This window comes from Hippocampus zosterae, chromosome 8, assembly GCF_025434085.1.
Source record: "Hippocampus zosterae strain Florida chromosome 8, ASM2543408v3, whole genome shotgun sequence".
Classification (NCBI taxonomy): Eukaryota; Metazoa; Chordata; class Actinopteri; order Syngnathiformes; family Syngnathidae; genus Hippocampus; species Hippocampus zosterae.
The window spans coordinates 6,373,094-6,388,531 of NC_067458.1; the positions used below are offsets into that span (position 1 = coordinate 6,373,094).

The 15,438-nt window shown below is 41.6% G+C and overlaps 2 protein-coding genes across 23 annotated transcripts in view; one reads left to right on the plus strand and one right to left on the minus strand.

Moving 5' to 3' along the window:
- Positions 1-15,438, minus strand: part of dock7 (dedicator of cytokinesis 7) — a 71,596-nt gene that overhangs the window by 45,125 nt on the left and 11,033 nt on the right. For all 22 annotated transcript variants that reach the window (XM_052073286.1, XM_052073285.1, XM_052073284.1 and 19 more), the window contains exons 15-19: positions 2,959-3,076; positions 2,783-2,853; positions 2,092-2,230; positions 906-1,007; positions 211-297 (exon numbers count right to left, since the gene is read on the minus strand). In XM_052073286.1, coding sequence (XP_051929246.1) covers positions 211-297; positions 906-1,007; positions 2,092-2,230; positions 2,783-2,853; positions 2,959-3,076 — 517 coding nt within the window. The remainder of the gene's footprint in view (positions 1-210; positions 298-905; positions 1,008-2,091; positions 2,231-2,782; positions 2,854-2,958; positions 3,077-15,438) is intronic.
- angptl3 (angiopoietin-like 3) lies at positions 6,461-9,744 on the plus strand. Its single transcript, XM_052073454.1, has 7 exons — positions 6,461-7,171; positions 7,641-7,751; positions 7,834-7,945; positions 8,068-8,181; positions 8,297-8,392; positions 8,656-8,928; positions 9,071-9,744. Exons 1-7 carry the CDS (start codon positions 6,644-6,646, stop codon positions 9,253-9,255), a joined length of 1,419 nt encoding a protein of 472 aa, XP_051929414.1. The 5' UTR covers positions 6,461-6,643; the 3' UTR covers positions 9,256-9,744.

Below are 15,438 nucleotides of genomic sequence, written 5' to 3' on the forward strand. Positions count from 1 at the left end.
ATGATGAGTTGTTGTGGCTCATGGCGAATAAGAAATCACATGAATATAAAATTGATCAGAATGAGGGCCAGCAGTTGATGAGAAAGTTCATCCATGCTTTTTCACATACACTGCCGAGCCACTGTAGACGATACAGCTGGCCAAAAAACAAACTTCTGGCCTGTGGTGAGACACATAAGACTATATAGTAGACTCAATGTTATAGATTACCTGTGTGTGGATAGTTGAAACGGCAACTACCTCCACATTGAATACCCCACGATGGTTGTCCACCCACTTCATTCCTGGGAGAGGAACCTGAAGTCCGAAATAAAACCTGATTTAGTTTGTCGCAGAATGTACTGTATGATCAAGTGTTTCTGCTAATTTGTAACAAGAATGTAGGGTAGTAAAAACATTCAATGGAAATAGTAATGAAGAACAGGTTCTAGAAATATTTAATTAACATATTTGGGAAATATTCATATTGCAAACTGTGTGGCTCATGGTTTATCTGCACCAAACTTCGATCATCTCCTACATTGCTTATCATCACAGGGGTCACAAAGGTAAATTGCCTATCCCATCTAATTTCAACACCCTGAACTGGTTGCCAGCCAAGCAAGGTACATATACACAGAAAAACAGATCCACATTCACACCGATGGGCAATTTAGAGTCTTCAATGAACCTACCATGTATGTTTTTGGAATGTGAGAGGAAGTGGGAGTACCTGGAGAAAACTAACAAAACGATGGGGAGAACATTCAAACTCCACACAAGATGGCCAGATACCCTGATTCTGACCCCCTAATTTCAGAACTGTGTGACGAATGTGTGAAACTACTCGTCAAATGTGAGCAACAGTACATCTGTCATGATATAATTCAAAATTTGTCATTATAAACAATGGTTTTATGACTTACATCTGGTGAAAGTACAGAGTAGGACTGTGGTGGTTTTTCCAGAGAAACAGGAAGACAGAAGTGCCCAGTCCGCAAACGTCCATTCTGCAACATGGGTATCCACTGGAAAAAGAAAAAAAATGTGTGATGACTATTGATACAGTCGGACCTCTCTTCAACATACCCCGTTTACGTTTTCACCCCTATAACGTTCACATTTCAAAGTCCCGATTTTGCTTACAATGAACACTTTTACGACTTAATCATCATTATAACGACCACATTTTTTCCAACAAAATAGTGAAAATGCCTTCGTTACAACAAATCCTCAGGAATCGAACTGCCGCCGCGACCTTGCTTATGAACAAAATGTATAGCATGGGACTCCAGTCCATTGCTTAGCAATGTTACTGATTGACCCGTACATTGTTGTACTTCCGGAGACAAGGCGCAGCCCTGAGCAAATCTCGCTGTTTGTGCAGGCTGAAATTGCCTCTCACTTTCGAAAGGGAGTCTCCCAGATGAAGCTCAGACAAGACTACGAATTGGCAAAGTCAACGATTTCGACAATCATCCGTAATAGCAACAAAATCATGGCAGAGTTCGAGGCCAACAGATTGAAAGATGATCATAAACAGCTTCGGAGCGCGGCACATCCTGAACTGGAAAAGGCACTTTTCATTTGCTGACTGAATGTTTTCGTCATACTGTATACCGGCATTTGTAATAGACATGTTTATACTGTATTACATGTTCAGGTTTTTACATCTAGTCAAGTTAAGTCAACAGTATTTATAGAGCACTTTCAAACAGCCATCGCTGCATACAAAGTGCTGTACATGGAGCGATTTAACATACACAATAAAGAGTAAGACGAAATGGTAATAAAGGCGGTAGAAAGCACCAAGCACCATCTATAAATGTTCATCCTGTATTAGACATCGTAGGTGGCGCCCATTTTATTGGAAATGTTGACAACGGATGATGTTCCTTGAGGTACGTTGTAACGATGTTCAACTGTAAACTGTGTTCTACTGCAAAATACAACAGCCTCAAAAATATGGCGTTACTTCCTTTACATCTGTACATTTAATCTGTACATTTAACCCAAAAATGTGACAAATCTGTCGACTTGTTTGTTAAAATGAATACTGTGGTATTTATTTTGAACATGTGGGGCTATCTTTCCTACACTATTGTTACTCACCGTGTATCCCACAGGGGTCTCCAGCAGTGTGTTCTGCTTTTGCTGGCAGCTGACGTGGTAGAAGGTGAAGAGAATGTGGTGGTGGTCCGATAGGGAGGCAGGGAGCTTGATCTTGATCTCATCGTGAAAGTCAGGGGATCTGTTCAAGGGAATTAGTGTGTTGTTTCAAGCTGCCATTTAACACTCAACAATCGTAAAATTCATCAAAACACTGATGAATCTCAAGGAAGGACAGTTGGTTTGATTCTAGAAAGATTTAAATTTGAGAAAGAAATGTGCATTGTTTACAAGATGCAAATTATTTGAAATTATTTCTGAGTCCGTTCATAGCAAGAGTCTGAGGACAAGGGAAAGTCAAGTCAAACGTATTCCAGTCATCCCTCGCCACTTCGCGTTTCATGTTTTGTCGCTTCAGTGCGTCGCGGGTTTTTCCAAAATACCGTATACATTTCAAAAAAAAGAAGAAAAATGTAACAAAATCTTAGTGTTGTGACATGCGAAAAAGTAACAGCACTGTCATAATGAAGAAAACATTTGTCCAGTCAAGATTTAACGGTAAATAATCTGAAAATTTCAGTGATCACAATACAATTAGATTCATTATATGGAAAAGTTTTTCGAAATGAATTAAAGCAATACACGAATCATGAAAATTCAGAGTAAACATGGCTCAGGGGCAAAACACTCTTACCGATTGTGGTAGACCACCGACGTATAGGCCTCTTTGTAGAAATCAGCACAGCTTGACTTCCCAAATATCACCTGGGAACAGTGAGGTGTTTAAAGTGCTACTTTACCGCCATGGATATATGGTCAACATCTAAAAAAAACAAAAACATTACAGGTCATTGGTCCATCTTAACATACCTGCATAGCATTATTCGGATCTTCTCCATTCATGAATTGCACTTTCACTGTAATGTTGCGGGCTGAGCCTTGGCGATTGGCAAAGTTAAGACTCTGCGGGTTCACATACAGCAGATTTCTGCAAAATGAGGACAAAAATAAAAATAAAAACAGGATATTATATAAATCGGATAAAGACATTTTTTAGGGGGAGAGTTTTTTCTTGAGAAGAAACTTCTGCATAGCTAATATAAATCCCCTGCTTATATACATAGTACATACACACACACACACACACACACACACACACACACACACACACACACACACACACACACACACACACACATATATATACCAGTATATATAATATATATTTAAGATTAAACATGAGATGAGTTAATCCTAATTAAAAAGAAATGCACAATATCAAAACTCATTGTACACTGTACATTTTTATGCAGACAGGAAAACAGAAAATTCGTGCGGTCAGACGATTGTGTGATTATCAATATCAAATTGACATGTCGCTAGTAACTACATTTCAGATAACCCCAACTCAACATATAAGAAATGACATTTATTCGCCTGTGTTTTTGCACAGGACACAACAGTGAGACATCGCAGTGTCTGCATGCATATTCAAACAGCAACGTGGCTTCCCGCTAGGGTTATCCTGATCCGATATTGATATCAGTCAGATTTTCTCAATACCTACTGTTGTTGACTATTGTTCTCTTTTTGAATGGTATCACTTGATCAAGTCTCTTCTGACATTTTATACTGAAGAAATTAGGTGAGAACGTCTCATTCCTGATGATATCGTACAGCACCAATATCACAATCTAATGGTACACTAGGCTGCTGTATCGGTATCGTATCAGACATGAAAATTTTGGATCAAGACAGCCCTATGTCCCACACACAGATAATAGTCTTGTATTGTATGATGTATGCATTACTTGTCAACAGATTCTGTGTTGGTGCTAATCTCAAACAACAGCGATCCAACAAAAAGGTAGAAAATTTCAAGCTTTAATAGTGTTCAGAAAGGGCCTCCTGCCGTCTATGTAAATATCAAGGTCAAGGTCATCTTTATTGTCAATTATGCTTTATGTATGACATGCAGCATGGATTAAATATCTTCCTGTCAGTCCTCAGTGCAAATATGCATGTAAACATGCTGTGCATTAAACACACACGGCTAAGAAAAGATAGCAGCTACACTGTATAAAAAATAAAACTATACATTTATACAGTGTATAAAAAATACACTGTATAAAATAATAATATGTAATCTGAACACTATAAACAGTATAGACGATATAAACAATATAAACAGCATAAACAATGCCACTTTTGGCTATTGATGGTAAAGTGAGGTAGAGGTACAGTAAATATGATAGAGGTATCGTAAATAATACATTTGAACGTCCAGGGAAGTGTAATTCATTTGAATAATATAATTCAAAAAGTTAAATTCATACACAGTATCCTATAGGTTTATTGGACATGTTAAGATGTAGGTGTTGTTTATTACTTAAAGCTGATAAACATTGAATATTTACAAATCTCGTAAAATTATATTGAAAAAAGTTCAATCCACACTGGTGTTGCACGTTCGTAACCTCACTACCCGAAAAACATGCAAATCATCATCATCACTGATTGATTGATGGATTTGTTTTGTTTTGTTTTGTTTTTTGAAATAGTAAATTGGGGGTTTGTTAGCTGCAGACCACAATCATTAAAATCTGAAGAATTAAACAGATCGCTCTTTGAATACAGTGAATCTCTGTGTGGTGTGCTTTTTTTGATATTATAATACAGAAATAAGTGAACATCTTTCACGATCAACTAATTCATTGAGATACACTTGAATACAGCAACATGTATTATGTACAAAGTATTGGAATTGACATAAACTTTCTGTGTAGGTCTTAATCAAATTGTAATTCAACAAACCACCCAAATTTTGTGTGAACAAATACCCAGAAAGGAATGCGATAAAAATACACTGAGTTGTTTGAATGTTGAATCAACCCATGATACATGTCAGGGGAGGCAGGAGAATAGGAAGTGCAAAGTAACCTAGGATCAGGCAATAAACCGCAGTGACGTCAGGGATGTCTCCGCAGAGATCACAGCTGGAAACACAACTTCCAAAGAAGCATGGGAATGTCACTGGTCTTATAAAATGATCGTTTTTCATCTGGCTCTTGATAGTCGAATCAAAATGGGAGCGCTTCCCATGATCAAAATGTGACTCTGTTTCTAAAATTTAAAATACAACACTGCCAGTTCCAAGGGAAGTAGATGCATACTTTCCAAGTGTTTTGAGTGAGTTTTACGGCAAGAGACGAAGGGGGGAAAAAAAGGACACAAGACAACTCAAGACCAACAATTAGAGGTCAAATATTCAAAGGCTGTGCTTTTTTTTAATACAGTGATTGCGCTTCAAAGTGACAATGATGAAAAGAAGAAAAAAACGGAAGCAGGTAAAAAATAAAAAAATAAAACATTTAGTTGTACTGAACTTTTATGTATGTTCACATCTAATATTTGTTTTTAAATTTAAATATTTATTTTGCTACAATATCTAGGGCCGTCATGTTTTAACATTGTTCGAATCGATTATTGTATCAATTCGTCGAATAATCAAATATAACTATTTTTCACATAAGTTTTTCACAAAACCACTTGCCCCACAACTTCTGTTCATGAACCTATTATTTTTATTTATTCGGTACTGGGTGATAAAAATCAGAGGAGGAGTATGATATTGTACTTATCACACTTTTTGAAACTGATTCAAATTCTTGTTCAAATGCGTGTGCCAAAGTTAGAGATGATGATTGCAAATGTCTGATTATTTGTAAACACGAGAGATAATCAATCTGCTTCATGAAAGATGACAGAAATGAGAGGAAAAAAATACTGTGTACTCGTATTCTAAACATCATCAGAAAGGAAAATTCGTTTTCATCATTTTATTTTATACTTTTAAAAGTGCTTTGGCCCTTTTTATCATATCAGATGATGGGAGTAAAAAAGGACTACACCATTCAAAATAGAAAAAAAACCTATAATGACTCCAAAGAACTATAAAATCAAAATGGTGCATCTTCACGGTCCAAGCGTTTCAACATTTCTCATGCCTCATATCTCAACTCTGGCGCAAATGATGGGCCGCTTTTTGCTATAGTCAAGAGAACATGGTCCAAGGCTGACTCGGCAGGAGGCTAAAATCAAGCTTGAGTATTAATTATATATAGCATTATCAATCGGAGTAATGTATGTGCGTGGACCCAAGTTTTCAAATTGGTCAGACATGCTATCCATCCAACACCTGTGACGGCCATTGTTTGCCTTTTTGCTGATCAGCTAAAACTCCCACCCAGAGAACAGGAAGGGTGGGGAGGGTGGTGGGGTTAATGAAGAGCGGATTGGAGTTAAATGTAGCGGGGGAGGTATGTCATTTGCTCACCGCTGTGATTTGTTTGTTCAGGAGGGGGAGGGCTCCAGGCGAGTTTAGGGGGAGGTGAGCAACAAAATGGTAGGGTTTAAAGATCAGTTAAGCCCCCCCTCCTCCCTGCAGCGGGTGGTATATAACATGGGGCAACATGCTGCTCCCGCATTATATGTTGGAAGTCTGGTCGGGAGATAGAATGAAAAGGGTCTTACCAATACATTAGAAAGAGAAATCATGACGCTGTTTTTCCTGTTACTGTTGCTAGCCAGTTCCAGTGCTGCTCTTCCCCTGGATAACGCGAGCCAAGATGACATCCTCCCAACGCCTTCTGAAGGCCTTGCTATATTGCCAACTCCAACAGGGGCAAAGTCGCGGTTTGCCATGTTAGACGACGTCCGCCTTCTTGCAAATGGCCTCCTTCAGCTGGGCCAGAGCTTACGGGAATTTGTGCACAAGACCAAGAACCAAATCAATGACATCTTCCAAAAACTGAATATTTTTGACAGGTCATTTTACCAGCTTTCAGTGGTCACATCAGAAATCAAGGAGGAAGAGGAAGAACTGAAGAGGACAACTGGTGTATTGAAAACAAACAACGAGGAGATCAAGAACCTGTCTTTGGAAATCAATTCAAAGATCAATAACATTGTGCAGGAGCGTGAACAGCTACAGAGCAAGGTGGGAAGTCTTGAGGAGAGGTTGAAGGGGCTGTCGGAACATAAGCTCCATCCTGACCAGCTCAAAGAAATTACAGCACTCAAGGTAAGCAGCAGATAAGGATGTGGAAAAAAATGAATAAATAAATAAAAAGAAAGATCTACATTTGTACGGGTCAAGATAAAACTAGATAGAGAGAGAGGGGTGTTGCATAACTCCATAGCTGTTGCATCTCTGTGCTTTGAACAAATCAATACTGTACTTGACACACATTGTAGAATTGCACATTCAAGAACTTTAATCTATCCGAACCCATTGATAAAGTCTCCATGTTATGACTGATAGTCCGACTGTCGCCAGAGGCTCCAAAGAAGTAGTCTTTGGTTATTTGTGGGATTCAAATGTTTTGCTTCAAGATGTAAAATTTAACATTCGTCGACATTTTTAGTACTGAACAGTCACCAATAACCACTACCAAGTCCATGAGCATTTAAATTGCTTGGCCATAAAAGCCCATTCTGACGGTGGTGTCATGAACATGTAGGTGCTAATTTTTTTTCATTGTTCTGTCCAGGAGATGATTGAAACTCAGGAGAAAACAATCACAAGTCTACTGAAAGCTGTGCATGAACAGCATGAACAGCTTGACCATCAGAAAATCCAAATCAAGAATATGGAGGAAAAGGTAGAAACCTGTTTTTGTTTGGGATTTTTTTTTGGTGGGTGATGACAGAGCCTAATAGAAAGACTGCAATGGTGTCTTGCAGCTCAACTATGACAATTTCCAAGACACAGTCGATAAAGCAATGGATTTGGAGTCGACATCTCCAGACATATTTGAGTATCTGACAAGAAATGGATCTGACTTAGATGAAAACGGTAACATAAAAACATGAATAATATAATTCAATTTCCTGTTTAGGTGTGATTTCTTAATAAACCAAAACAAATGGAAGACATTTGCATTTGTGCATTGATGTACATTGTCTTGGTCATTTCAGATGTGCCTGTTGACTGCACTGATTTATTTGAAAGAAAAGTGAACAGAAGTGGAATATACACCATCAAGCCAAAACAATCTGAGCCTTTCAACGTTTACTGTGAAATGGGTTCTGGTGGGTGATTTTTTTTTAACTCATCAGATTCTATTTCAAAATCTGTTATTCATTGTTAACAGTAAGGGTGAAATTTCAATGTTACCATGAAAAATATCTGCAATGCATTCCATAGATGGAGGTTCAACTGTGATCCAACGCAGGATTGATGGTTCAGTGGATTTTGACCAGACATGGGAAAAGTACGAAAAGGGTTTCGGAGATCTGGAAAGTAAGTATTGTTTCACACTTTTTTGTGGTTTCCACTTAGCTATACTGTACCAATGAAAGTGTGAGAATGACAACTGTCCGCACCAACCTTTTGGTTTGTTTGTTTCGCATTGTGTCGAAACAAGCAGAAATAGATGGACATGGGAAAATAATGGCCAGAAGAATTGAGATTAAATGCCAGCAAGCATCATGGTGTTAATGTAGTTAAACATTCTTATGGTCCATTGGATATCTAACCCAAGTTGAATCATGTGTTGGATGCAGAGGACTTCTGGTTGGGTCTGAAGAAGATCCACAGTATAATACAACAAGGATTGTACATCTTGAAAATTGATCTGGAGGACTGGAAGGAGGAAAAACACTGGGCTGAGTACCACTTCTCATTGGACGACGCCACTGAGCATTATGCACTCCATCTTCGCCACTTCTCCGGTGACCTGGTTGATGCCATGGGCAACAGTTCCGGCGTGCGATTTTCCACCAAAGACCGAAATAATGGCAATCCACAAGTTTCTCACTGTGCACGCAATTACACAGGTATACCTTTTTGCGACCACACCAAAATCTGAAAATTAATCAGAATGAACGGCATCTTCGTCAGTACCGCTTCGAAAAACAAATCCGAGCCAAAATAATGCATTTTTGTATAATTTGGATCTCTTGCTCCAACTTTTTGCAGGTGGTTGGTGGTTTACGGCATGTGGAGAGAACAACCTTAATGGAAGGTATCTGTGGGTTCGAGCGAAGGGACGTCCTGCAAGAAGAAGGGGTATTCCCTGGAAACCTGGCAACACATCAGCGTATTCCCTCAAGATGACCAAATTCTCCATCCGACCAGCCACAACTGCTGAAGGTTTCAACTGAAACTGACATCCATAACAACTCTGACAACACTACTGGCATTTTTTCATCAACCACAAATGTACATCACACAAACATAACACAAAATGCTTGTCAATAATGTTAGATTTTTGTTGCGCTGTATCATGGAAAACAAGATTTTGGAGGAGGCTGTTATAGCACACCAAACAAAACGGATGATGATGAAATTAAAATCCTCCATTTTTTTTTCATAAATCGACAGCACCTTGTAATGTGGTGTGCCCTGAATAGATGGATTTAACTCAAATTTCTTTCTATTATGTTTGCGCTCTCATTCACATGTGCACCTCTTCGCTAGCAGGTGGTTGTTTTCGTCATGCCGGAACGACTTCCTCCTTCCATGTCTAAGAATCATGGGAATTGTAGTCCTTCTAGTCTAAGCAGAGCAAATTCTAGCGGTGCATTTTCAATGTTACGATATGCGACAATATCCTCTGTGAGACTGAGAAGTAAACATTAAGTTAAATTCCATCCTATTTACTTGAACATTCTTCTTCACTTTCTCATCCGAATCGCTCATCGAATCGCTAGAAGGCATATGTGACCCAAAGCCAAAACCCACACTACACCCTACGGTCTCCAATGAAGTGTACACATAGTAGAAGTGCACGTAATGTTCAAAAGCACAGGTTACAAGTAGGGATGTCACAAACAGATCTTTTTGAAATTGGTTATCCTATTGATTATTCCATCGGTTACGTTAGGAATCGCTCCACCCCTGCCCTACCAGCACACGCAACCCACACCTGTATTTCTCCCCCACCGAACTTATCGGGGAAAATATCCTTTGGATAAGGACTCCTTTCCACATAAAAAATTGTTTACCAAATTTGACGTTTGAACACTACACCAAATTCAACTAAATAAAGAACAATTTAATACAGTATTGATTTTCAAGGGTGTGGTGGTGTTCAAATTTGCAAGTGCCTCTCTTTCCCATTAATAGCTGAGAACTTAACAAAATGATCCAGCAGTGACTGTGACGTTCGCCTGTTCCTTATTTATTTTACATATTTCCCACCAGGGGCGTACTGGGACCAAACTTGGCCCAGGATATACTTCAAAGGCAGGGCATGGGGTGGGTCGCCGGTCTTCACAGGCCAAAATGTTTTCAAAAGTTAACCAGCGACAGGGGGTGGTCGTGGGTGGGTGTTTTAGCCATCACGCGGTTCGAATGGTCTGGAATAGACCGTCCGTTCTGGAAAAATCAACACGTGTTCTCAAAATTCCCGATGGCCAGCACGCCCGTTTCCCACAATAACCACACCGCCTTACACTCACAGTCAATCACTGTTTAGCCATGTAGATGTGATTTGGAGCAAGCTATGCGAAGCTAAGTTCGCTGGAGAAGGTTGAACATGCTCAAGACAACTCCAACAATACACAGCTCTGTTTAAATAGTGATCAAACTAACTGTGACAAGGCTTTTCAGCCTGTCCAGGGTGAGCTGCACTTCTTTTTGGATGTCTCAAAGGAATTTCAGCGTCATTTGTTAAATTAATATAATATAGTAGAGTCTACAAACACCACAGTTTGTTCTAACTAGCAATGGTAGGCTATATTACATTCGCTAATAAGTACAAATCCGAACTTACCCATCATATTACAGTGGTGTCCGGCCGACTCACTCGACGTACAGCGTATACATTCATTTCCGACCCCCACCTCAAAGCGAGCCCAGCTCCATTTTGCAGTTTTGACAAAACTTTGAATTTGACTATTTAAGGAATGAATAAGCACAATGGTCCGAAAAATACAGAAGACTTAAAATACTGCAATGGGGAAAGATTGCAGCAATACCATAAAAGACATCAGAGCTGGGCATTAGAACTATCATCATACAGCATACTATAAGTCGCTTGAAAAACGGAGAGATTGATTCAGCATGTTGACTGGAGTATCACAACAATCCATTGACAGACAAAACATTTAGGACTGATTAAAAAAAAAGAAGTAATTGCAAATGTAGCCTACTCAATTTATCTTCGGTTAACAGGAAGGTTTTACTTGACTTAAGCATTTTCCCAATGGATTCGAGCACAAACCAAAAGATAAAAGTCAAGTGAAAGTTAGGAAATTATGTGTTTAGTTTTGTTTTTGCCCATTGTTTGTTCTGATTTTTACTCAAGTATTTAAATCATGCACCTGCTTACGGTATGTCGTCTGTTAAGATAGGTGTTATATCTTTGATATTTTTGGGTCACATTGACTCCTGTCAATTGTACACAAATGTTCTGTAAATGTGTGTCATCATGCTCTGTACACGTGTTCTAAAGGTTCATCACATAATAAACAAGAATTTCAAACGGCTCTCCAATGTGACACTTTTAAGAAGTTATCTCAACTGAGGAAGTAATGTATTTTATATTTACAGAAAGACACACACACACACACACTGTTAGTGGTTAGTACGTCAGGTTCACAGTGCAGAGGTGCAGGGGTCGATTCCGACTCCGGCCTTCCTGTGTGGAGTTTGCATGTTTTCCCTGTGCCTGCATGGGTTTTCTCTGGTTCTCTCGCACATTCCAAAAACATGTGTGGCAGGTTAATTGAACACTCTAAATTGTCCTCCGATGCGATTGTGAGTGCAAATGGTTGTTCGTCTATGTGTGAACGGCTGCCAGACAGTTTCGAGGGTGTGTCGGCGAATGCCCAAAGACAGCTGGATAGCTTCGTTGGTAAGGCATCGGTTTGGCGTACGGGAGACGGTGGTTCGTATCCCGCTTGGGGCAAAAAATTAGCACATAACACCATACATTGTGGGTCCTTCGGCAAGATCCTTCATGCTAATGCCTACCTCATACAATAATGAGAGACAATAAAATGAATGACATGCCGCTCAGACGTCGCCCGGCCAAACAAGGTCTGCGTCAGGTGCTGGGGAACCAGAGCACCTTGATGAAAAATGGGCTGAACAAAGCGGAGTTGGGCGAGATGCGATAACATGGCTCTGTTGGAATGTTACTACTCAAGCAACCCTAGTCAGAGAGGTTACATACAGAGAATGTGGGCTAAATGGTTACTTCGAAACCCACAGTCACGGTTGACCACGAAACAACTAGTAGCTCAATGTTCCAACATCCACAAACGGCAACCGCTGTCACAACTTGAGATTGATGAGGTACAACGCAGGTTCCATGGTGAAGGGCCTCAGGCTGCCAGATCAGAGGAGGAGGTCACACCAGAGATTGGGAGGCAAGCCCCAATGAATGCAGATGATGACATTGGAGGCCAGCCCCAATGAATGAAATGCTGAGCGAGGCAGCAACTGACCTGAAAGCTAAGATCATGGCGAGAATGAAAACTAGGCAACCTCGAAACCGATTACAACGGCTATGTGAAAGTCTCATGGAAAGTGAGAATGCGGCACTGAGGGTGATCCCTACCGTAACGATCACGGAAACCAATGAGCTGATATACACTTCAGCATCAGTGATCCTAGAGATGCTTGGCTATAAGAGCAACCATGGAAGCCATGCGATACGTTACCCACCATGGAAAAGACGGTTGGAGGCTAAGATCAAGGCGGCTCGGAAAGATGTGAGTCAATTGACAGAGGCCCAGAGAGGTGTGATGAAAAGGCTGAGAGAGAAGCACAGACACCTCCCTGAACAGAACCCAGTTACCATAACAGTGGCAGACATACAGGAAAGAGTCTCAGATATGAAGAACTGGACAGCACCAGGCCCGGACATGGTCCACACCTACTGGCTAAAGAAACTTACAGCACTCCATGAGCGCCTCGCAACACAAATGGACCAGCTGCTGAGCAATGGGACTTACCCAGGATGGCTCACAGAAGGGCGAACGATCCCGATCATGAAGGATCCCTTGAAGGGTGCAGTCCCATCCAACTATCGGCCAATAACCTTTCTCTCCACAACATGGAAGCTCATGTCAAGCATCCTTGCGGCTAAGATAAGTGGACACATGAATCAATACATGAGCCAAGCACAGAAGGGCATTGGTAGAGATACCAGAGGAGCCAAACATCAGCTCCTGGTTGACAGAACAGTCGCACAAGACTGCAGGTCCCGACGTACCAACCTGTGCACAGCTTGGATTGATTACAAGAAAGCCTATGACTCGATGCCACATACATGGATTACTGAATGCTTGGAGCTGTATAAGGTGAACAGGACCCAAACAGCCTTCGTTGCAAACTCAATGAGGATGTGGAAAACCACACTTGAAGCCAATGGCAAGCCACTTACCCAAGAGTCCATCAAATGTGGCATATACCAAGGTGATGCACTCTCCCCACTGCTGTTCTGCATAGGACTGAACCCCCTAAGCCAAGTAATCACCAAGACAAGCTATGGATACCGCCTCAGAAATTGAGCTACAATCAGTCACCTCCTCCACATGGATGACATAAAGCTGTATGCTAAGAGCGAAAGGGACATAGACTCCCTGATCCACATAACCAGGATCTACAGCAGCGACATCGGGATGTCATTCGGGCTTGAGAAATGTAGTTGGATGATGACTAAGAGAGAAAAGGTAGTCCGCACTGAAGGGGTCTCACTCCCTGAAGGAACAATAGCAGACATTGAGGACAGCTACAAGTATCTCGGTATACCACAAGCCAATGGCAACCTCGAACTGGCAACAAGGAAAGCGGCTACAGCCAAATACCTCCAGCGAGTGAGGCAAGTCCTGAGAAGCCAGCTCAATGGCAAGAATAAGACCAGGGCAATAAACAGCTATGCCCTGCCAGCGATCAGATACCCTGCAGGAATAATAAGGTGGCCAAAGGAAGAGATTCAGACCACGGACGTTAAGACCCGAAAGCTCCTAATCATGCATGGAGGGTTCCATCCCAAATCCAGCACCCTGAGACTGTACGCAAGCCGAAAGGAAGGAGGCCGGGGACTAGTGAGTGTAAGAGCCACTGTCCAGGATGAAACATCCAAGCTCTGTGAATACATCAAAGAGAAGGCTCCAACGGATGACGTACTCAGAGAATGTCTCAGACAATGGGAAACAGAAGATGAGGCGCTGGAAGAGGGACCATCATGGGAGGACAAGCCCCTACACGGGTGTGACTGGCATCGGCGTGGAAGACGCCATTATCTACCTCCTCCACTCAGTGCTGTCACACTTGGAGAAGGATGGAGGCACTGTGAGAATCATGTTCTTTGATTTCTCCTGTGCCTTCAACACCATCCAGCCCAATTTGCTGGGAGGCAAACTGTAGAACGCCGGAGTGGACCACCATCTCACAGCATGGATCATAGACTACCTCACAAATCGGCCGCAGTACGTGAGATTGCAGAGCTGCGAGTCGGACCGGCTTCTCTGCAGCACTGGAGCGCCGCAGGGGACTGTTCTGGCTCCATTCCTGTTCATCCTCTACACCTCGGACTTCAGACACGTCACTCCAAACTGCCACCTTCAGAAGTTCTCCGATGACTCTGCGATTGTTGGCCTCATTACAGAAGGGGACGATCGGGAGTACAGGGGACTGACAAAGGACTTTGTGGACTGGTGCCAGCAGAATCTCCTCCAGATCAACCCTAGGAAAACTAAGGAGTTGGTTGTGGATTTCTGCAGGAAAAAGTCCTCACCAGCACCGATGAACATCCAGGGTATGGACATAGAGAGGGTGACCTCCTACAAGTACCTTGGTGTTCTTCTGAACGGCAAACTGGACTGGTCTACAAACACAGACACCCTGATTAGGAAAGGACAGGAAACTGAGGTCTTTTGGGGTTCAGGGGTTGCTCCTTAAGACTTTCTATAACTCGGTGGTGGCCTCGGCCATCCATTATGGCATTGTCTGCTGGTCAGGCAGCATCTCAGCCCGGGACAGAAAGAGACTGGAGCGACTGGTCAGGAAGGCCAGTTCTGTCCTGGGTTGCTCCCTTGACACTCTGGAGGAGGTGGGCAACAGAAGGATGGTAACTAAGCTAAAAGCTATGATGGCCAGTCCCTCCCACACCCTCCAGCCCGCCCTGACAGCACTTGGTAGCTCCTTCAGCCAGAGACTGTTACATCCGCGCTGCAAGAAGGAGAGATACCGACGCTCGTTCGTAGCGACTGCTGTCAGGCTGATGAATAAAAAATAACAACCATAATAATAATAATAATTAAATGATGTGAAGGAAAATTGTAAATAGAACTGCGATTTATCCATTTTGTGTTCATATTGCATTTAATTGA

Excerpts from the sequence above, each read along its gene's own strand:
- angptl3 (XM_052073454.1), top strand. The coding sequence starts at position 6,644 with ATGACGCTGTTTTTCCTGTTACTGTTGCTAGCCAGTTCCAGTGCTGCT. Across the intron at positions 7,946-8,067 it reads ATCTGACTTAGATGAAAACG|ATGTGCCTGTTGACTGCACT; the intron begins GTAACATAAAAA and ends TGGTCATTTCAG. Across the intron at positions 8,929-9,070 it reads CTGTGCACGCAATTACACAG|GTGGTTGGTGGTTTACGGCA; the intron begins GTATACCTTTTT and ends AACTTTTTGCAG.